This window comes from Nuphar pumila, chromosome 3 (assembly GCF_984573655.1).
Source record: "Nuphar pumila chromosome 3, dmNupPumi1.hap1.1, whole genome shotgun sequence".
Classification (NCBI taxonomy): Eukaryota; Viridiplantae; Streptophyta; class Magnoliopsida; order Nymphaeales; family Nymphaeaceae; genus Nuphar; species Nuphar pumila.
The window spans coordinates 20820008-20844504 of NC_143251.1; the positions used below are offsets into that span (position 1 = coordinate 20820008).

Here is a 24497-nt window from a genome sequence, read left to right on the forward strand (position 1 = left end):
CTCTTAGAGGATATTTCTTATCTCAAACTAAGCTTGCTTCTGAGATCATTGACAGGTCAGGTATTACAGATGAGAAGCTTTGTGAAACTCCTGCGGTAGTAGGAGCAAAGATGAAAATTGATGATGGAGTTCCCCTGTTGGATCCTACACCCTACAGACAGCTTGTAGGATCTCTGATGTATCTGAGTATTATCAGACCAGATATATCCCATGCAGTCCATACTGCAAGTCAGTTTCAGCATGCGCCTACATCCGTTCACATGAGTGCCATCTTACGGGTCGTAAGATACATAAAGGGTACTCTAAATAAGGGAGTTTTTCTGTCCTCTTCCTCTAACTTAAAATTGATTGCTTATACTGACTCAGATTGGGGAGGTGACCCAAATAACCGTCACTCCACCACTGGTTTTTGTGTGTTCTTAGGAGACTCACTAATTTCGTGGAGATGCAAGAAGCAACAAAAGGTGTCGCTCTCCTCAACTGAAGCTGAATATCGTGCCATGGCCACTACTACCATGGAGATTGTTTGGATTCACCAACTGCTAGAAGACATGGGGATCAAAATTGAAGGACCCACCAAGCTATGCTGCGACAACAAAAGTGTAATCTACATTGCAAAGAACCACACCTTTCATGAGCGGACTAAACACATCGAAATAGACTGTCACTATGTTCGTGAAGCATATCTCCGAGGATTTATCGATCTTCCTTATGTCACGTCCGAATATCAGTTGGCAGATTTCTTTACTAAAGCCTTGTGCGCTCCGCGGTTCAACTTCCTTCTTGGCAAACTATCGGTCATCTTGCCCTAAGTTTGAGGGGGGGGTGTTAAATTATGTAATCAAACTTGTAATTTCGTATATATATTTTATATATATAAGATAATACATATACATATATATAATATATGTATATGTATTTACCAATTATATATATAAAATATATATAGTCATAGTAAGGGTAGTTTAGGAATTTTACACATTCTTTTTCGAGAATATGTTTTTTGTATTTTCCTTTTTTTCTTTTTCTTTATTTATTTTTGCTTTTGCATTTAATGCATTGTACATGCATTGGGAGGGGCCCAACCCACTAGTCGTTGGACCCTTCCAACGGTCACATTTGTGACCGTTGGAGGGGCTCCAACGACTATGTGGAGCCCCTCCCAAGGCCTCCTCCAAAGCCCTATATATATGGGCAGCTCCTCTTGTATTTCTTCAAGGGATTTGGGATTATAGCCCAACCTCTTTAGTTGCTTATGAATCTTATGAGTGCAATTGCACATTTGTGATTGGTGTGTTGTGTACAAGCGTTCTTGAGTGTGTATGTTCACACATTTATTTTCAAGGTTATTGTGTTATCAACTAAAGTATCTTGTTGAAGATACTTTTACACATTTGACCATTTTTATACATATATAAATCTTTCTCTTTTTCATGGTCATATTTTTCATGGTAAGTAACCCTACATTTTTTCTTTACAAGGGATAGGACCCTCATGAACTATCTGTCTTCTTGATTAAAACCTTCACTTCTTAATATTTGTCATATGTAATCAATAAAAAGATTTAGAAAGAAGAAATTCAAGTGACTATAAAGTAAAGGATCATGATTAAAAGAAAAGCAGAAAAGATGATGTTGCAGACACAGTGTTCTTTGTGTCTATCACAAATTTGACTGTAAGTGTCATGGCACATCGACTCACATAACAGACATGCCAAGTGAAGTGTCTATGTGTGTACTTGTTTGCAATTGTTCAGGTGAAAACTTCTCATCATGCAATATGTCTTTGTAAATGGATGATGGTTCTCTTGAATGTCTTGCATTAGAGACTGGAACCAACAAAGTTTCTCTCCCTTGTAATGAGTGATGAGTGATTGATGATTAGCGAATGAATGCTACATTGGTTTTCTTGCCCACCAAAAATACTTGACTGTTTGCAGCTTTGAATGAGTAATCCCACTTGTTCTTTTTTCACTAATTAGAAAATTAAGAAATATACAGAAACTTTTCTAGTTGATCAAGAAGAAACATACATAATAGTGTTTGATGATATATTTTCCTAGATGCGGCAAAAACTGAGAACAATTTGTGTAGATATCTTGATGAGAAATAGATGTTAAGCTCCACTGGATAAGATGGATAAGGTAAATATCTTTGTATACGTGCCACTAGGATTTTTCTCGAAGACACAGTTTGCCTTGTTCCAACAGACCAAATGTTGGGCTGCATACTTATATTGCCTTGTGGTGGGCAAGGTGGTGTATGTTGTTTGCTGATGATATTATTTTGATTGATGAGTCTAGAGCTGGGGTTAATGCTAAGTTAGAATTATGGAGACAAACATTGGAAGGAAGATGTTTTAAGTTGAGTAAGAGTAAGACAAAATACATGGAATGTCGGTGTAGTAAGCAACGAAGTAGTGATGGGAGTGTAGTGAAGCTTGGTGAGCAAGAAATACTGGTGGATGATTGTTTAAAATATTTGGGATCTATCATTCAAAAGTATGGAGAAATTGATGGAGATGTAAATCATAGGATAAAGGTTGGGTGGATGAAATGGAAAAGTGCAACTGGAGTGTTGTGCGATTGTAGAATGCCATTGCGGTTGAAGGGAAAGTTTTATAGGACGACTATTAGGCCCGCTTTACTATATGGTACGAAATGTTGGGCTGCCATAAAACATCATATTCAAAAAATTAGTGTAGCTGAGATGCGTATGCTGAGATGGATGTGTGGAAATACAATAAAAGATAAGATTCAGAACGAGGAGATACGTAAGAAGGTAGGCGTTGCACCCATTGAAAATAAGATGAGAGAGAATCGTTTACGGTGGTTTGGACATATTCGGCGAAGGCCTAATGATGCTCCAGTTAGAAGGATGGAGAAATGGGAAAATATATTAGTTAAAAGAGGTCGGGGTAGGCCTAGGAAGACATGGATGAAGGTGATAGGAAAGGATATGAATGCTTTGAACCTCACCGAGGACATGGCATTGGATAGAAATGATTGGAGGAGAAGGATTCATGTGGAAGACCCAGAATGATTTTCTTTGTTGGTTCATATCGCCGACCCCAATTGTTTTGGGATGAAGGCGTAGTTGTTGTTGTTGTTGGTGGTGGGCAAGGTGTGTTAAAATATGTATATATATATACATATGCTTATATATATATACATCCGTATATATATAAGTATATATATACATATATGTATATATATATTGTCTCTCTTTTAGTGAAATACCCGATAGGGGTATTCTTGTAAAACTGCAGATTTCTGACTGTTGGGGCTCCCAACGACTACAAGGGAGCCCCCTTGTGGTCCCTTCTTTGAGCCTCCCTCCTCTATAAATAGAGGAGGTGTTCTCCTCTTGTATCATGGGTTTTTCACCCTTCTCTTCCTTTCTTCAATAATATTCAACTTATGACTTTAAGTCATTTTCTATATTTGAGAGTTTTGTGTGTGCACATTTGGTGTTTGTGTTCGTGGCTCTAGTGGTCACTCTTAAAGAGTGACTTTTGCTCTATTGGTGCTTCCGCCTCTTTTCATTACATGGTATCAGAGCTCGGTTGGTGATTGGGCTTTTCTTTGGAACGTGTGCCTCTTAATTTTTGAAGAAAGGAAGGACTTTTTGGTGCCGATGGAACGTGACTCTAAAGTGAAGCTTTCTTTTAAGCTAAATGGGTCCAACTATCTCATGTGGGCCTCCGCTATGGAAAATCATCTTAGAGGTAAGAAACTTTGGGGTTTTGTTATGGGAACTACTCCTGAACCCTCTCTTGTTCTCACCAAAATCGAAAATGAAGTTGAAAAAGCTTTAGATGGCGATGAGCGCATCAAAGCTATTAATGATCATCAATCCAAAATTGAGGATTGGGAAAGTAACATTGCCAAAATTTTGGCATGGTTTATGAATAATGTAGACCTTAAAAATTGTGCTAATATTGCCAAATTTAGAAGGGCCAATGAGGCTTGGTTTTTCTTTAAGGGTATGTATACCCAAAAGGATCTTGCTCGACAATTTTTTTGTCAAGAAAAAATCCGTTCCACCAAACAAATGGATATGAGTGTCCGGGACTATTTTAGCTCTCTAACTCCTCTTTGGGATGAACTTGCTCTTCTTGAGCCTAAGTGGGTGGCTCCGGAAGATATTGAATTAAGAAGGGAACAAATTGAAAAGGAACATTTTTCCAATTTTTTCATGGTCTTCGCCCGGAATTTGAACAAGTAAGGGCATCTCTTCTCCATAGAAGCAAAGCCCTACCTATTGAAGATGCCCTTGCCGAGATATGTCAAGAAGAAACTCGACTTGGCTTGAGCTTTAAAAGTGATGAAGTTTTGGCCGTTACTAGGCCCAGATCAAATGTTAAAGCATATAGACCTCCCCATTTTAACAAAAATACTAATGGGCCTAGAAAGGGAATAATATGCCATTATTGTAATGAACCGGGACACATTAGACCGGTTTGTCCAAAACTCAAAGGAAAGGCAACCGCGGTTGGGGAAAATTCTCCAAAGAAGAAAGAAAGTACCAAAGAAGGAGATATCAAAGAAACTCTAAATCACATCTCCGAAGTTCTCCAACATCTTCTCAAGACTTCTCCTTCAACATCCGGAGCCGCCATCGCCTACTCTTCATCACCTCCAGGTATGTGGATACTAGACTCCGGTGCTTCTTTTCATATGACATCTCATAAAAACTCTCTTTCAAATGTTTTTTCCGAACCCATATCCTCTTGTGTTTCAACGGCCGATGGTACATCATTAAAAATTGAAAGTATTGGAACACTTGATTTTAAAGACTTTTTCGTTCCTAAAGTAAGAATCGTTCCTAAAATTAATTTAAACCTTTTTTCCGTTTCTCAAATCACCGATCATGGATGCCAAGTCTCTTTCTCACCTAAAGATTGCACCGTGCAGGATCTCCAGTCAGGGAAGCTGATTGGGCAAGGCCATAGAAGGGGTGACCTCTACTTTATGGATTTTTTGACTCTTCCATCTAAGTCATCTTGCAATCTTGTTAAAGACAAAAGTATTGGAATATGGCATGAGAGACTTGGCCATCCAAATTTTGTAAAAATGTCTCTTTTTCCTTTTTTGAACAATACTTGTAAAGACAATTACATGACTTGTAAAGATTGCATTTTTGGGAAATCTAAAGCTACTCCATTTCCTCAAAGAAGTTACTTTACCACTCGGCCATTTGAATTTATTCATTCCGATGTGTGGGGTCCTTCCCCTATTTTGTCTAAAGGAGGTTTTTCGTATTACGTGATTTTTATAGATGACTTCACTCGATTTACATGGATTTACTTCCTAAATCGCAAATCCGAAGTTTTCTCCTTCTTTAAAGAATTTCATGCAATGGTCAAAAATCAATTTTTGGGAAATCTATCTATTCTTAGGTCCGATTCGGGAGGCGAATATATGTCCAATGATTTTCAAAGCTATTTAAAAGAAAATGAAATTTGTCACTAACGTTCTTGCCCCAACACTCCGCAACAAAATTGTCTTGCGGAAAGAAAGCATACACACATAATAAAAACTACAAGAACGTTATTAATTTCAAGAAATATTCCAAAATCCTTTTGGTCCGAAGCAGTTTTAACCTCTACATATCTTATCAATAGAACTCCTTCATCCTCTTTGAAAAATCTTTCTCCATTTGAAAAACTTTACAATATGTCTCCCGATTATAAAAGACTAAGAATTTTTGGATGTAAATGTTTTGTTCTAACTCACAAAAATGATAACTTTCTCCTAGGGCTATTGAATGTATCTTTTTGTGATATGGCGAAAAACAAAAAGGTTATCGATGTTTTGACATACTTAAGAACAAACTTTATATCTCTAAAGATGTCACATTCCTTGAAGAGGAAAATGGTTTTTCGCACCAACCAAATGAAAACATTGATTATTCCTTTCTATTTGACTTGTTGCCTCAAGAAAACATCATAGATGATCATATTGATCCTAGTGAATCCCTTAGCGAAGATCATTTTGAACATCCAAGTGATGATCAAAACTTAGAAGAAAATGTTTCAAGACAAATTCAAGTCTACTCTAGAAGGAATGAAAGAAATCCTCCTTGTGCCCTTCAAAAATTTTCCCAAAGTGAGTCAATCGAAGAGACATCTCAAAGAAGATCAAATCGGATTTCCAAAATACCAAATAGATTTGTTTTGTATGATTCCTTTTCTCCTAACTTTCGAGCATGCCTACTTGCTCTTCACTCCTTTCATGAACCATCTCATTACAATGATGCTAAGCAATATGCTCATTGGAATGAAACTATGGAACTTGAACTTAATGCTCTTAAAAAGGCACAAACTTGAGAAATCATTGATCCTCCTAATGGCAAGAAACCCATTGGATGTAGATGGGTTTTTAAAGTAAAAACTAAGAGTGATGGTTCATTGGAAAGATATAAGTTTAGGTTGGTTGTCAAGGGATATGCCCAAGAGTATGGGGTAGATTATGATGAAACTTTTGCCTCAGTTGCTCGAATGACTAGTGTTCGAGCTCTTATTGCTATAGCCTCTGTTAAAAAATGGCCAATCTTTCAACTTGATGACAAAAATGCCTTTTTGAATGGTAATTTGAATATGCCTTTTTGAATGGTAATTTGAATAAAGAAGTTTATATGGAACCGCCTCCAGGTATGAACTTAAATGGAAAAATTTTGAAATTAAAAAAGGCTTTATATGGACTTAAGCAAGCTCCTAAAGCTTGGTATGATAGGTTTAGTAACGTATTAATCCATTTAGGATTTTCTTCTTGCTATACTGACACTGCTCTTTTTGTTAAAAGGACAGGTGACTCCATTATTATGCTTCTACTGTATGTTGATGATATGATCATTACTGGGAATGACAAAAAGGGAGTAAATGATGTAAAATCTATGTTAAAAGAAACTTTTGATATGTCTGACCTTGGTTATTTGAGATATTTTTTAGGGATTGAAGTGGCTTATTCCCCGCGAGGATACATCCTATCTCAAATGAAATTAGCTGCAGAAATTTGTACCAAATCAGGAATATCTGATGAAAAGAAAGTTGAGACTCCTGAAGTTATTAATGCAAAACTGAGACTTGGAGATGGTGTTTTTCTTGAGGATCCAACCCCCTATCGTCAATTAATCGGATCTCTCACCTATCTATCCATCACACGTCCAGACATAGCTCATGCGGTTCATGCAGCAAGCCAGTTTCAGCATGCACCTACTTCGGTTCATATGGCAGCCGTAATGAGGATTGTGCGATATATCAAAAATACTATATCCAAGGGACTCTTCTTATCCTCTTCCTCATCTCTTGACTTAACTGCTTTTACTGATGCTGACTGGGGAGGAAATCCCAATGATCGTATCTCAATAACGGGTCTTTGTATTTTTCTAGGTGAATCCCTCATTTCGTGGAGATGCAAGAAGCAACAGAAGGTTTCACTGTCATCCACTGAAGCTGAATATCGGGCCATGGCAATGACAACTATTTAAATCGTATGGCTCAGAAGTCTCTTTGCTGACATGGGCGTCTCCATTTCCACTCCCACCAAGCTCTGTTGTGATAACAAAAGTGCGATATACATTGCCAGCAATCACACCTTTCATGAGCGGACCAAGTATATCGAAATGGATTGCCATTATGTTCGAGACGAATACCTCAGAGGGACTATCTCATTACCATATGTTACTTCAGAGTATCAACTAGCTGACTTCTTCACCAAGGCGCTCCCAACTCCACGATATATGTTTCTTCTTAGCAAACTTTCGGTCTTCTCCCCGTAAAGTTTGAGGGGGCGTGTTAAAATATGTATATATATATATGCTTATATATATACATCCGTATATATATATATAAGTATATATATACATATATGTATATATATACTGTCTCTCTTTTAGTGAAATACCCGATAGGGGTATTCTTGTAAAACTGCAGATTTCTGACCGTTGGGGCTCCCAACGACTACAAGGGAGCCCCCTTGTGGTCCCTTCTTTGAGCCTCCCTCCTCTATAAATAGAGGAGGTGTTCTCCTCTTGTAGCATGGGTTTTTCACCCTTCTCTTCCTTTCTTCAATAATATCCAACTTCTGACTTTTAGTCATTTTCTATATTTGAGAGTTTTGTGTGTACACATTTGGTGTTTGTGTTCGTGGCTCTAGTGGTCACTCTTAAAGAGTGACTTTTGCTCTATTGGTGCTTCCGCCTCTTTTCATTACAAGGTGGTGTGCTTGTTTCTTGTGTAATCTTCTCTAGTTTGTGACCCTTTGGTGTAAAAAAAAAAATGGAAACTCATCTTAAAAAGGAACCTGGAAGCTCTTGGTTTTTCTATCACAATAGGTTGAGATTTAAATGCTCTGCATGCATACACATGCTCAGGTGCATTTTTCAAAGAACAATTGCAAGCTTCATATTCATATTTTCCCTTTTTTAACCTGTAGTTGCCAGATTGGAACACCCTGGTGGTTTATAATCATTCTTCGCACTCCGATGAGTATGGACATTTATAGGTATATGTTTATGTTTATTTGTCTATTGCAGGAATAGAAGCAAGAGGATTTATTTTCGGCCCTCCCATTGCATTGGCTTTAGGTGCCAAGTTTGTTCCTTTGAGGAAACCAAAGAAGTTGCCTGGTATACTCTCCCATCTATTTCTTCTTCTTCTTCTTCTTCTTCTTCTTCTTCTTCTTCTTCTATTGTTATGTATTTTGATAACATCCATGCCATGAACTGTGGAGTAATATTATTTGGTTATTGGGCATCCTTGTCTCTTGTCTAGAACATAACCTATTCTTCATGAGCAACCAATTCATTCTTTTTTTTTCGTTGAAGATAGATAAACTTTAACATGCGAATGGAAATTCTGATTTTGGCAGCACAAACCACATATATTTAAAACTAAATTACTTCTCAAATTTAAACATGAAGTCATTTTTCTCTATACCACCTGTCCAAATTTAGATTATGTATTCATCTTCTTATTTCAAATCTCCCCTTGTTGTATGTAGATTGTTAATCCTGAGAAAATTGGTGTCCTTTTGTATTGCTTTGTGTTTCATCGTATACCTTGCTTCATATATTTCTTTTGTCACATGACTCTTTGTTGCATAAGATTTATTTTTTCTGTCCAATTTTCGAGAAGATATTCCTCCATAAGTTTTGATCATTACTAAATTTTCCATAAAGGTCTCTCAAGTACTTGATATGCAACCGAAACTAAAGTGTGAATATCCACAGAACAAGAATTGGGTGCAAATTGTGACCATAGGTGAAGTAAATAGAGTATAATAAATATAAAATTGTTATTGTCATATTCAGACTTTTAACTTATGCCTTTCTTTTTCTAAGGTTTGGACACCAGTATGGAAGTTTACAATTTGTAATTTTTATTAATACCTGTCATAATTTGGGGGATAGAAATTTTAATGCCCCAGTGCGGCTGGCAAAATTTCAATTTATATGTAATAATTAAAGAGTCATGTGAATAACTTGAACTAAGACAGTATCTTTATTAGAAGAAATTGTTTGCTTGTACATGAATATAGTGATACACAAAGTTTCTCGTCACTTCAAATTGCTTTTCAAAATGTTTCTCCCTCTCTTTTTCTTATAAAAAAGGCAAATTGGCATAGATAATAAGAATTGGTGAATTGATTTTTGCAAAGCCTGATAAAACACTGGAACACTTTTGTAAGAGACGTGCTAAATATATTTGATGTGATGAAAATTGATGGACAGAATTTGAAAAGGGTATTTAACTATTTTTTCATATTTCATTTGATAAAGAATAGATATATAGGTTGCATTTGAGTAATGAGAGAATAAAAAATAACAGAGAACTTGTAGTTATAAGGATTCAAATTGTAAAAATTGTAATGAAATAGAAAATGCACAAATAGATGCCTCTTATGGGTTTACAATCATACAAGAGTGTGCACAACCAAGGACCACTTATGGGTCAATACAAGAACACAAGCACACGAGCCACTTAGGGGCTAGAACACAACATAAAAAATATAAATCTTATAGAAGATGTGCTTGAGGCAAGCATACACAACAAGAGGAATGAACCCCTTTATATAGGCATTAGAGGGCTCCATAGAGCCATTGGGATGCTCCCAACGGCTATAACTATAGCTGTTGGGCGCTCCCAATGGCTCTAATGGTTATTGACCATTAAGCCCCTAATGTAGTTACAAAAAGACAAGAAATAAAAATAAAAAGAAAAAAATACAAAAAGACTGGAGTGCCCCTAGTGGGCACAACCTATTACATAAACTCAAAAGACCAAAATACCTATAATGTGTATTGCCTATTACAATAATGTAAAATTATATTTATACATATTTATATGTATATATATACATACATATTATATAGGTATATATCTATGTATATACACCTATATATAACTTTAACACTCCCCCTCAAACTTATGGTGAGATCACCAAAAGTTTGTCAAGTAAGAAATGAAACTAGGGAGAAGGAAACACTTTTATGAAGAAATCAACCAACTGGAATTTTGATGCTACGTAGGGCAGAGAGACGATCTTCTTTAGATATTCCTCACACATAGTAACGATCCATCTTGATATGCTTGGTTTGTTCATGAAACATGTGATTGCCAACTATGTAGATGGTGCTTTTGTTATCACAACACAACTTGGAGGGTGATTGCGTATACACTCTCATATCTTCCAACAATGTTCTCAACCACATAATTTTTGATGTCATGGTAGCCATGGCATGGTACTCAGCTTCTGTTAACAATAGGGACACTTTCTGTTGCTTCTTACACTTCCAGGATACCAGGGAATCACCTATAAAAATACAAAAATCAGTAGTTGAGCTTTTATCATTGGGATCTTCTCACCAATCAGAATCAGAATATGCAATTAACTCAAGTGGGGAGGAGAAAGATAATAAAAGTCCTTTAGAAACAGAGTTTTGCAAATATTGAATAATCCTCATAACAACATTCATGTGCACAGTAGTAGGTGAGTGCTAGAACTGACTTGTTGTATGCACTGCATAAGAAATGTTAGGTCGGGTGATAGTTAAATAGGTGAAAGCCCCAATCATATGCCAGTAGAGAGTGGGGTTATCCAGAGGTGTTCCATCATCTATTTTAATCTTTGCATTGATTACTTCAGGAGTGTCTAATCTCTTCTTATCACTAATATCAGACCTATCAATAATCTTAATCGCAAACTTGGATTGTAAGGTACATCATTTTTGGTTTTTACTTTGAAAACCCATCTATAACCTATGGTTTTCTTCCCTTTAGGAAGGTTTTGGATTTTTCTAATGCTTCTAATTCTTCATTCATGACACCTATCCATTCATGATAGTTTTTAGCTAGGTAGGTTCAAAGTGGGAAAATATCTTTAGTGCAAAAAAAGATTCGTATGACACAAATCTATCTAGTGGTCTAGGTATTCTGTTTGACCTTCTAAGAGAACTTGGTTCTTGACTTTTTATACTAGAGTATCTTTCTAGTGTGAAGAATCCTTGCAAACAATCAAGTTTTCAAATAACTTGATACTTCAAATACTCAATACACAAAATAAATGCACAGTGTTTATAAGCTTTACACCACAAAAGAAGTGCAATAAATGCAGTGTTTATAAGCTTAAGGAGACAACTCCTTACTCTAATACATGCATACAGTGGGCTCACATAGCCCTTATTTATAAGCAAACTTAAGAGACGTTGGGCTATTCCCAACAGCTCTTATTAGAGACGTTGGGAATCAACCCAACATCTATATTTTTAAAACTGTGTACACAGTCAATGGTTGACTGTTGTACACTGTACACAGTCAGCCACTGACTGTGTACAAAAGCATTATATAAAAAAAAACAAAAATAAGAAATGAAAAAAATTACAAAAATAAAAAGGAAGAATTACAATCATATTAAAAAACATGAATATGCGTAAAATGTAGAAATGACTAAAATACTCCTACAACCAATACAATAAAGAAATATATATTTTATATATACAAGTAGATGAATACATATACATATATGAAATATATATATGTATATGTATCTTCTTTTATATATATAAAATATATATAGAAAATACATTGTCTTATAAATTACAATTTAACACCCCCCCCCCCTCAAACTTAGGGCAAGATGATCGAAAGTTTGCCAAGGAGGAAATTGAACCGTGGAGCACACAAAGCTTTTGTGAAGAAATCTGCCAACTGATATTCTGAAGTTACATATGGAAGATCTATAACTCCTTTCAGATACGCTTCTCGAACATAGTGACAGTCCATCTCAATATGTTTAGTCCGTTCATGAAAAGTATGATTTTTGACAATGTATATTGCACTCTTGTTATCACAGCATAGCTTGGTGGGCCCTTCTATTGAGATCCCCATGTCTTCTAATAGCTGATGAATCCATACAATTTCCATGGTAGTAGTCACCATAGCACGATATTCAGCTTCTGTTGAGGATAGAGACACTTTTTGTTGCTTCTTACATCTCCATGAAATCAGCGAGTCTCATAAAAACACACAAAAACCAGTGGTGGAGTGACGGTTATTTGGGTCACCTCCCCAGTCAGAGTCAGTATAAGCAATTAATTTTAATTCAGAAAAAGAGGATAAAAATACTCCCTTGTTTAGTGTGCCTTTTATGTATCTCACAATCCGCAAGATGGCACTCATGTGAACTGATGTTGGTGCATGTTGGAACTGACTTGCAGTATGAACTGCATGAGAGATATCTGGTCTAGTAATACTCAGATAGATCAAAGATCCCACAAGCTGTCTGTAGGGGGTGGGATCTGAGAGAGGAATACCATCATCAATCTTCATTTTGGCTCCTACTATAGCAGGAGTTTCACAAACCTTATCATGTGTAATACCTGACCGGTCAATAATCTCAGAGGCAAGCTTAGTTTGAGATAAAAAATACCCTCTATGAGAGTAAGCTACTTCAATACCAAAAAAATAAGTTAGAAATCCCAAATCAGACATTTCAAACCTATCCTTCAAAATTGATTTTATGCTTTTAACCCCTTAAGAATCACTTTCGGTTATAAGCATATCATCCACATATAAGAGCAGAATGACAATCCCTGCATTGGTTTTTCTAACAAATAAGGCAGTGTCGGTGAAACAGGAAGAAAAACCATTTTCTAACATTACGGAGTTAAATCTATCATACCAAGCTTAGGGGCTTGTTTTAAACCATAAAGTGTTTTTCGAAGACGAAGCACTTTCCCTTTGGGAGTCTTTATTCCTGGTGGAGCATCCATATATACATCTTCATTCAGATCACCATTTAAGAAGGCGTTTTTAACATCCATTTGATAGATGTTCCATTTGTTGATTGAGGCAACGGTAATGAGACATTAGACAGTGACCATTTGGGCCACAGGGGTAAAAGTTTCTTCATAGTCAATCCCGTATTCTTGACTATATCCCTTTGCAACTAATCGAGGCTTATATCTCTCAAGAGATCCATCGCTCTTAGTTTTTACCTTAAATACCCATCTACACCCTATTGCTTTCTTACCCTTAGGAAGATCTTGGAACTCCCAAGTCTTTGCCCTGTTGAGAGCTGAAAGCTCATATTCCATTGCTTTCAGTCATTCATCATTCTTTTTGGCTTCTTCAAAGTTTTTGGGTTCTATATAGGAATGAATGGCGCTAAGGCAGACTCTATGTTTAGGAGTAAATGAATCATATAAAATAAACCTAGAAGGCATCTTTCTACTTCTCAGTTCTTCGTAGGTTTTTATCATTTGTTGAATTGGACCCACTAGGTTCACTGAATTTTTCAATTGCACTCCTAAAACTATTTTTATCTCTATGGGTATATGTTATAGGATCTCTCAATGCTCCTTCACTTCTATGTTGGGAGATAGGTGGATGGGAAGAGCCATCTTCTTTATCATTGACGTCATTATGAATGAAATCGTCATCACTATCATCATCATGTGCTAACATTTCAAATAAAAAGGAGTAATCCATGTTTTCTTCAAAGGGTTCACTCCTTTCAAAACCATTAACATTTTCCAGAAAACTCACATTTCTGGAAACATATAGCGTGTCATTCTCAATATCATAACAACGAAACCCTTTTTGGGTTTCAGAATATCCAAGAAAAGCACAGGCAATGGCTTTTGGCGAAAGCTTGTCATTCTTGTCAGTAAGAACGAAACATTTGCAACAAAAAATTCTCAACCGACTATAGCCGGGTTCTTTGGTATACAATTTTTTAAAAGGAGAGATATTGTTCAAGTTTTTAGAAGGTAGTCGATTTATTAGATAGACAGATGCTAAAGTCGCTTCAGCTCAAAAACCTTTTGGAATCCATTTTGTTGAGGGGTTTTGGGACAAGATCTTTGGTGAAGAATACCATGACTTTCAAGATAATTTTTGAATTCACTTGAAAGGTATTCTCCACCAGAGTCAGTTCTAAAAATTTTTAGATTCTCATTAAATTGATTTTTAATCATCATATGATAGGTTTTAAAAATTGAGAAAACTTCATATTTGTGTTTAAGAAAATAAATCCAACAATATCTCGTGTAGTCGTCAACAAAAATGACATAATATGCAAAGCCTCCTTTTGATAGGACGGGTGCCGGTCCCCATACATCCGAATGGATAATTTCAAAAGGTCTTGTTGTAAACATAGATCTTTCACAAAAAGGCAATTTTTTCATTTTCCCAAGAATACAGTCATTACAAGTTAAATCACTTTTACATATACAAAACGGGTTCTTTGGAATTTGAAGGGAATCGACATAGTATAGATCGCCCTTCCTAGAGCCTTCCCCAATCAATCTCCCGAACCGGCGATCCTGTATCCAACATTTGTTAGATGAGAACTTTATATCACACCCAAGATCCGAGAGTTGAGAAACAAAAAGCAAATTTAAGTTTAATTTGGGTATAAATCTAATTTTTGGAATAAAGAACCCTTGTTTTTCAAAAGTTCCTATTTCTTTTACTTCAAGAGATGTTTCATCCGCAGTTGAAACAAAAGATGGAGAGAGATTTTTTGAGTATTCGGAAAAAGAACTAAAACTTGGGGTCATGTGAAAAGAAGCACCCGAATCTAAAAGCCAAGAGGTCTTACCGGGAGGAGAAGAGGTTGACATGGCGGCTCCGGAAATAGCCCCTTTTAAAAGAGGTTGAAGTGCATCCACGATTTGTTGTAATGAAAGAGCTCCATTTGAAGATGACGAGCACTCTTCCTTTTGAGGTTGGGATGTAGTAGCCATGGCAAATAACTTTTTCCACTTTGGGCAAATAGGCTTGATATGCCCCGGTTCCTTACAAAAATGACATAAAAGCTTGCTATAATCCTTCTTCCCTCCTTGACCACTTGAGTTTTGATTCTTGAAGTGAGGAGGCTTGTAGGTCCTTAAGTTGCTCCCCGGTCTTGAGACAGCATTAACTCCTTCATTTTCTTCATTATAGGAAGGTGTAGCTAGAACACTTGGGTTGTTCTTGCTTATACCCATACGAGTCTCTTCCCCACTTAGTTTAGTAATTACATATTCAAGAAAGGGGGAAGTGAAGGCGGATAAAAGAGAAGATCGAATTTGTTCGAATTCAGGCCTAAGCCCATTCAAAAAATTAAAAAATTTATCTTCTTCCAATTGTTTATAACGAAGCTCTATGGCTTCTCCACTCCACTTGGGTTCGAGCATAGCAAGCTCATCCCAAATAGAAGAGAGTTCGACAAAATACTCCCTTATAGTCATCTCTCTTTGACGAAGAGTTAGAGCTCTCTTTTGGAGGTAATATTTATGAGACATGTCCCTAGAGGTGTACATCTTCTCAAGGTACTCCCATGCTTGAGAAGCCTTCTTAAACTTGATAATATTGACGTTAATTTTTGTTTCTACGGATGAGAAAATCCACGAGAGGATTTTAAAATTTCTCATCTCCCATTCTTCATGCTTTTTGGTGTAGTCTTCAAAAGCCTTGGCTCTTTCTTCGCCTTCAAGGATTTTTATTTCTCTTTTCTCCATCAAGGTTATCTTTGGCTCCGGTTCGGGAATCGAGCCTTGAACATAACCCCAAAGCCTTTTTCCTTTAATATGAGCCTCCATGTTTCCGGCCCAGACGTGATAGTTGGACCCATTGAGTTTGAAGCCGAGAGAAAAATGAGAGTTTTTTTCACCCATTAGAAAGGAGAGATGATGAAAAAGAATACGTACCACAAAGGATTTTTAGACCTTTCTTGATAGAAGAGTCTTCTAAAATATTGGATGAACAAGTGAATCCACTTCAATCACCAAAAAAAATCGAGGGCACGCTTTTCGAGGCACCCGAAAAAGTGAGAATCCATACAATCCTTTTTTTTCTCCAACCTTGCTCTGATACCATGTGAAGAATCCTTGCAAACAATCAAGTTTTCAAATAACTTGATACTTCAAATACTCAATACACAAAATAAATGCACAGTGTTTATAAGCTTTACACCATAAAAGAAGTGCAATAAATGCACAGTGTTTATAAGCTTAAGGAGACAACTCCTTACTCTAATACATGCATACAGTGGGCTCACATAGCCCTTATTTATAAGCAAACTTAAGAGACGTTGGGCTATTCTCAACAACTCTTATTAGAGACGTTGGGAATCAGCCCAACATCTATATTTTTAAAACATTTACAAAAATATTATATAAAAAAACATGAATATGCGTGTACAAAAACATTATATAAAAAAACAAAAATAAGAAATGAAAAAAATTACAAAAATAAAAAAATAAAAAGGAGGAATTACAATCATATTCAAAAACATGAATATGCGTAAAATGTAGAAATGACTAAAATACCCCTACAGCCAATACAATAAAGAAATATATATTTTATATATACAAGTAGATGAATACATATACATATATGAAATATATATATGTATATGTATCTTCTTTTATATATATAAAATATATATAGAAAATACATTGTCTTATAAATTACAATTTAACATCTAGAGCACTAGGATGCCTATCATCTCCTATTCTCCTATATTGGATAACTAGATGTTCACCTTCTTCTATGTCATGATGTTCACCGCCTTGGATATTGGATTGAGGTTCAACATCAACATCCACATTCAAAGATTCATCATTACTTTTGGGAACAAATTCCAGAAGAGAGTAGTCATTTTCTTTCTTAGTCATATTTAAATCAAAGAATTTTTTGTTATACAAAAGTCATATTCCTTGAAATATAGAGTTTATCATTTTTGAAATCATAACATCTAAATCCTTTTTTGTTTTCACCATAACCAAAGAAAACACAAGGAATCGCTCTAGGGGAGAGTTTGTCATTTTTATTTATACGAACAAAACATTTGCATCCAAAAGTCATTAATTTGAAATAATCAGGGAAAGTTTTATAAAGTTTTTCATAAGAAAAAATATTTTGAAGTTTGGTAGAAGGAATCCTATTTATGAGATATACAATGGTAAGTGCAACTTCGACCCAAAATTCTTTTGGAATATGTTTAGAAATAAGCAAGGTTTTAATGGTTTCTACTATGTGTCTATGTTTCCTTTCGACCAAACTATTTTGTTGGGGTGTGTTGGTATAAGATCTTTGGTGTAAGATACCATTGGTCTCTAAATATTTTCGAAACTCATTTGACATAAATTGTCTTCCTGAGTCGAACAGAAATAGAAAAAATTGTTTTAAATAGATTTTTAACAAGATTGTGAAAATTTTTGAAAGTTTCAAATACTTCATAGAATCATATTTGTGCCTAAGAAAGTAAATCCAAGTGTATTGGGAGTAATCATCCATAAATTCGCCCATGTATTGTAGTTGGTCCCATTTCTTTATCCACCATGGTAAAGAAAAGAAGAATAAAGAAGAGAAAGAAGAGAGAAGGAGAAGATAGGTGAAGAAGAATGTTGATGACGAGCTTTTCAAAGCAAGAGAGTCCTTGATCACCCCCTCTCTGCTCGACCCCCTCCCACGCCGGAAAGCAGGCCGGGCACCCTCCCGATGCCTCTCTCCCCCTCTCTGTTGAAAGTCGGACCCCCGTCGGAGTCTCCCGACTCCCGCCTCTCTCTTTCGCACACTGGCACAGTCGAGAACCCCGAATCCCCCTCTCGTCTCCCTGTCGTTGACGCCGGAGCGGCCCGACCCCTTAGGTATAAAGGTCTCCCTCTCTCTCGTTTCCCTATTGATCCCAGGCAGGACGACACCGCTCCTCCTGGCCTCTCTTTCGTCTCTCTGTTAAGCTCAGGGAGGAGGGTGCCACCCCCCTCTTGCCCTCTCTCTACTTGCCGCTCAGCAAACCGCAGCAGCAACAGAGCTGTTGTTGTACCTGATTGAGCTCGGGTTGCCTCGACTTAGGTGGTTCTGAGCTCGGGTTGCCCAGGGCACCCCAAACACGGACCGGGAGGGGGATGGACCTAGTCGAGCCCTCTCTCTCTCTCTCTCTGTGTGTGTGTGTGTGTGTGTTTCGACAAGCCAGAAGTGGGCAGGTCGGGCTCGACCTGACCGCTGAGACCCCCCCCCCCCCTTTGTCGAGTCGGGTCTGTCGCCCCTTTCTGTCGCAGCATGGGGGCCAAGCCAGGTTCGGCTTGACCGTCGAGTCCACCCCCTCCCCTTTGTTTCCCCTCTTGCCCAGGAACCGAGCCTGGCTCGGCTGTGGCCTGCCGAGCCGTGGGCTGGCCACTGCCTACGGCAGTGACCCAACCATGTGATAAAGTGGTGTTTTGGGTCTGGATATCATACCATATTCGAATCCACCTGTATAGCCTTTATGTACAACTTTATATTGTTCTATTTCATTCCGGGTCTGGATATTATACGAGACACGGACCCATATTGTACACTCAAAACATATTAATATACACTCTTTAGGTCACGATTTCATAGATTGAATTCGTGACAATCGCAGCCCCTTTCTTCTATTCCTTTTCTCTTTCTCAACGTAGGTTCCTGTGAAGATTCTAACATGGTATCAGAGCCAAGATCCATCTAGGGTTGAAGAGGCTTCCGAAGGGTGCAACCGACCGACTAGAGGTTTGAGGTCTCCACTGTCTCCTGCCTTTTACTCTTCTTCAGTTTTTTTTTCTCATTCCTCCACCTCTTTTCTATTCTCTTGCTGGTGAATTCATGTCCCACGAGGGTCTGATATTCACATGAACTCTTGTTCACGCAGACCCTGAGTGTCGCAAAGGGAAAATTCTACTAAAGTTGATTCACGTAAAGACGTGAATCGCTGAAGTTTATTCACTCGTTCACGTGAATCGACCCACCTTTTTCACCCATGATTCATCCTTTTCTCTTTTCGCCTGTATTTTCAGACCTAGTGCACCAAATTTGTTTCACTTCTTGCGCATTCCCCTCTACGCATCTACTCTGCGTATTCAGATATGAGAAATTAAGCCCTCTTTGCTGTTCGTATTTGCTGAGTGACAATAGTTTGTTTTTAATCCAATTCTCACCTCTTTTTCAAGTCTCATCTTTAAAATAAGTCTTCTCTCACTGTCATAGTTGGTACCCACATTGTTTTTATCTGAAAAAACACATTTAGTACATTTAGATTAATATTCTGTTCCATGTGTGAAAATTTTCAATTTTCATTACGTTAATCTCCAATCTTATAAAAGTGCAAGGGAAAACTTAGTTTTGATTCCCTTTAAACCTGACAGTCTTTGATCGCCAGTTTTAAGGTTTACTCAACCGCAAAAAAAAAGAGGGCGATCAGCAAATCTTACTGGCAGAAGATTGAGCACTTTGTGAACACTCTTGTTACCTTTCTTTTCTCCATGGATTCTTATTCTTCTCAATCGAGTCTCTCTTCAAGTTTTCTTAATCAACTCGTTTTTGAAAAGTTAAACACCTCAAACTTCTTGATTTGGAAGAGACAAATCATACCTTTCATAAGGAGCCAAGGTCTCTTAGGTCACTTGGATGGAACCACTCCAGTTCCCCTAGAATTTGTTACGAGAGAAGAGAAAGATGATAAAGGGGCAAGTTCAATTGTGTATGTCAAAAATGCAGAATATCGCAACTGGGAAAAGAAAGATCAATCAGTAGTTGCATACATGACTTCTACCTTGTCTCAAGAGGTTCTTGTTGCGATCCCCGACAATTATACATCCCTGCAACTTTGGGAGAAATTGGTTAGGCGAGGATGGTTTTTCTCAAGAGGGAATTTCAGCTACTGAGAAAAGATTCCATGACCATCATGGAATATCTCAACAAGACGAAGACTATCACAAACCAACTTGCAGTTATAGGATGTGTCGTGAGTGACAGTGATATGGTGCAGTAAACTCTGAGTGGATTGGGACCCGACTATAATATGATCGTCACTTCACTATTATGTTTGCCTGCCCTTCCTACTTTTGATGAGTTGAGAGCTAAATCGATTCAGTATGAAATGACTCTGAAGGAATTTTCTCAAGAAACACATGCTCATACAAATTCCCAAGAAATTTTTGCCACAGGAGTGATTTATGGTCGAGGACGAGGGCGAGGAGGATAAGGGCGAAATGGACACGGAGGACGTTGATTGCTTCTCACTCCAAATATCTTGACTCATACTCAGGGACAAAGGCCAATCCCCACTTGCTTCCTCTGCAACAAAAAGGGGCATATCAAGGCGAATTGTTGGCACAACCCTGAAAATAAAGGAAAGGCTACACAGACAGAACAGAAAGCAAAGCCCACTAATATCAGAGACAATGGAGAGATTAGAGATCTGTCAATATCTGCCCTGTCAGAATTGAAATTAAAACAGAACGATCAAAGCACATGGTTCATCGACTCAGGGGCAGCAACTCACGTGACTGGTGATGCAGGTAAACTTTCTAAATCTATCCCTTATTTTGGCAAAAGTAACATTGTCACTGGAGATTAATCCTATCATCATGTTTCCCATGTTGGAAAATCTATCATTCCCATTTCACATTCTACTCTTGAACTTACTGACGTACTTCATGCTCCAAATATCAAGAAAATTATTGTCTCTGTTTCCAAACTTGTTGATGATAATCATGCTTTAGTCGAATTCACTCTCTTCTCTGTGCAGGTCAAGGACCTTCGCACGAGGAAAACATTCGCTGAAGGAAAAAGACGAGGCAATATGTATGTCTTTGAAGAAGCTCCATGTCATCCCGTTCGCCGTATTCATCTGGATTTGAAGTCTTCATTAGAGTTGTGTTCCTTCCCTTCAGCAAATGTTTTTAGTATTTCTGAATGTAATAAGCCTTTCTTATGACATAGTCAATTAGGACATTGTGGGAGTCATTTTATTGAGAAACTTGTTTCTAATAATCTCATTCAAAAAGAAAGTCTCAATGTGGATGAGAAAAGCCAGAAATGTTCCGGTTGTTCTTTATGCAAAAGTCATGTATTGCCTTTTCATTCTATTAATAAGAGAGCTTCAAGGCCTTTTGAGATTTTATGTTTTGATGTATGGGGACTTGCCCCAGTTGTCTCTGGATCTGGGAGCAGATACTACCTAATCATTATTGATAGTTATTCTCGATACACCTGGATATATTTCATAAAAAATAAGTCGAAAGTTTTTCTTTTGTTTCAAAATTTTCTTTCCTTAGTAAAAAATCAATTCTCTGAGTCTATCCAATTCTTCCAATGTGATGGAGGTGGGGAGTTCTCGTCTAGTGACTTTATTTCTTTTCTTCAAAATAATGGGATAGGAAGAAGGGTGTCCTGTCCACACACGCCTCAACAAAATAGGATTGCTGAGCGAAAACACAGGCACATCGTTGAAAGTGCCATGAGTATGCTCCATGATAGTAATCTTCCCATTAATTTGTGGACATAAGCCTTTTATTCCGCCGTACATGTGATAAATAGATTGCCTATGGTTGTTCTAGAAAATAAGTCTCCTTATTACTGTCTTTTTGGAGCTTATCCTAGTTATCATGATGTGCACGCTTTTGGATGTGTTTGTTATGTGCATATTGATCGGTCCCTAAGAAAACAAGTTTCAGGACAAGGCTCAGAAGTGTAGATTTGTGGGATATGCCGACGACTACAAAGGATATAGGTGTTTCGATCCCGTCAACGGACTTATCAGAATCTCAAGAAATGTCATCTTTGATGAACACAATTTTGATCATAAAGCTGGCACAATGGATATGTTCTCTACCATGACCGAAGTTTATTATCCTTGACTGAATTCAGAACTTTTTGCTAGTTCCAATGAAGTTTGCCCTCCAGATTGTGGGCAGCAGGAAAAAGAAATGTCTGAGACTATTGGCACATCGGGATCACAGGATTGGGAAGAAATACCATCTATACCGGGCAGATACAAGGGCATTTGTTATGCTAGACAGAGAATGACAACGCCAAATCTTTCAAATCACACCTCAGCAGCTGCACCTACTCCCTCTCATACTCTTAAGGTCAAAAGATCTAATCGCATGCGACACCCTATTAATAGGTGGGTCAGCTATAATAATTTCTCTTTGGACTTTCAGCTCTTCTTAACTGCTCTGAATAAGGAAGATGAACCTATCATGTACTATCAGGCAACTACTTCCACTAAATGAGTAGAAGCCATGAATAATGAAATGCAAGCCTTACATGAATGTAGAACTTGAGAAATCGTTCCCAGACCACTTGACAAAAATGTTGTTGGATGCAAATGGGTCTACAAAATAAAGTATAAACCAGATTGAACCATTGAACGATACAAGGCGAAACTGGTTGCAAAAGGATTCACTCAAGAAGCAGGACAAGACTATGATGAGACGTTCAGTCCAGTGGTGAGAATGGGAATGATTCGAATTATTCTTTCCTTGGCCGTTGAGCATGGATGGAAGCTGAGTCAGCTTGATGTAAAAAATGTATTTTTGCATGGGGATTTGAAGGAGAAAGTCTATATGGAACAACCCCCTGGATATCACGAGCAAAACTGTAAAACACATGTGTGCAGGCTAAAAAGAGCTATCTATGGCCTAAAACAAGCATCTCGCTCTTGGTTTGACAGCTTCTCCCTTGAGATTCAGAAACATGGATTCTCACGCTCCCTATTGGATCACTCATTATTCATTTTTAGAAGTCAGAATGTGATCACTCTATTGTTAATTTATGTTGATGATATAGTTATCACAGGAAACTCTGAAGATCACATCAAATAAGTAAAAGATCTATTAGGTCAGAGGTTCAAAATGAAAGATCTCGGAGCCTTGCGCTATTTTCTTGGCGTAGAAGTCGATAGCCAGGCTCATGGCTTGACTCTCACTCAGCACAAGTATACGATAGATGTTCTCGGCAAGGCAGGTATGAAAGACTGCAAACCTTTAGCCACTCCAAGTGTGCTCCACCAAAAATTAAGTGCTCATGATGGAGACCTGTATGAAGACCCCACCAGGTATCGCAGTCTAATAGGAATGTTACAGTATCTCACATTTACTTGACCTGATATTGTTTATTCAGTCAATCAAGTGTCTCAATTCATGCATACACCACGTACTGGGCATATGGAGGCGGTTAAGAGGATACTCAGATATCTGAAACGGACCATTGGAGATGGGTTGATATATTCTTCACAGTCGTCTGGCAAGAATGTGCGTAAACTTATTGTATATTGTGATGCAGACTGGGCAGGAGATCCTGTTGAGCAAAAGTCTATATCAGGATATTGTGTTTTATTGGGAGACACTTAGTCTCTTGGAGTAGTAGAAAACAAAAGGTTGTTGCTAGATCAAGCACTGAAGCTAAGTATAGATCCATGGTTGCCACTACTGCCGAAGTCACATGGGTCAGGCACTTACTGACTGAAGTGGGAGAAACGATCTTTCTGTCTACCTTGTTGTGTGACAATCAAAGTGCTCTCAATATGTCATTCAATCCAGTACACCACAGTCGTGCTAAGCATATTGAGATCGACCAACATTTTGTGAGACTAAAGGTTGAAAGACAAGTTGTAGACATTTTTACCAAGGGCTTGACAAAAGATCGTTTTTGGACGCTTAAAGGCAAGTTGTTCATGGTTTAGAACCATGATCAACTTGAGGGGGGGTGATAAAGTGGTGTTTTGGGTCTGGATATCATACCATACCCGAATCCACCTGTATAGCCTTTATGTACAACTTTATATTGTTCTATTTCATTCCGGATCTAGATATTATACCAGACTCAGACCCATATTGTACACTCAAAACATATTAATATACACTCTTTTGGTCACGAATTCATAGATTAAAATCGTGACAGCCGCAACCCCTTTCTTCTTCTATTCCTTTTCTCTTTCTCAATGCAGGTTCCTGTGAAGATTCTAACACCATGCTGGGTAGGCCCGACAGAGCCCAGCTCGGTCCCCGCCTTCTGCTGATCGGACGCAGTCGAGCTGAGTCCTGTTAGCACCGAGCCCAGCTCGGTTCACCCTTGGCATGAGCCCGACTCAGTCAAGGAGCAGCATTGGGCTGCCTCTTGGCTTAACCGAGTTCAGTTTGGCACAATCCATCTTTTTGGTACCGAGCCTGGCTCAGTTCGAACTAGGTTCGGGTTTGACCCCT

At 37.8% G+C, this 24497-nt stretch overlaps 1 protein-coding gene across 2 annotated transcripts in view; it reads left to right on the top strand.

The window, feature by feature from the left end:
* The window catches only part of LOC149842229 (adenine phosphoribosyltransferase 1-like), an 82224-nt gene that overhangs the window by 7634 nt on the left and 50093 nt on the right, over positions 1–24497 (top strand). For both annotated transcript variants that reach the window (XM_090001326.1, XM_090001327.1), the window contains exon 3: positions 8538–8630. In XM_090001326.1, coding sequence (XP_089857452.1) covers positions 8538–8630 — 93 coding nt within the window. The remainder of the gene's footprint in view (positions 1–8537; positions 8631–24497) is intronic.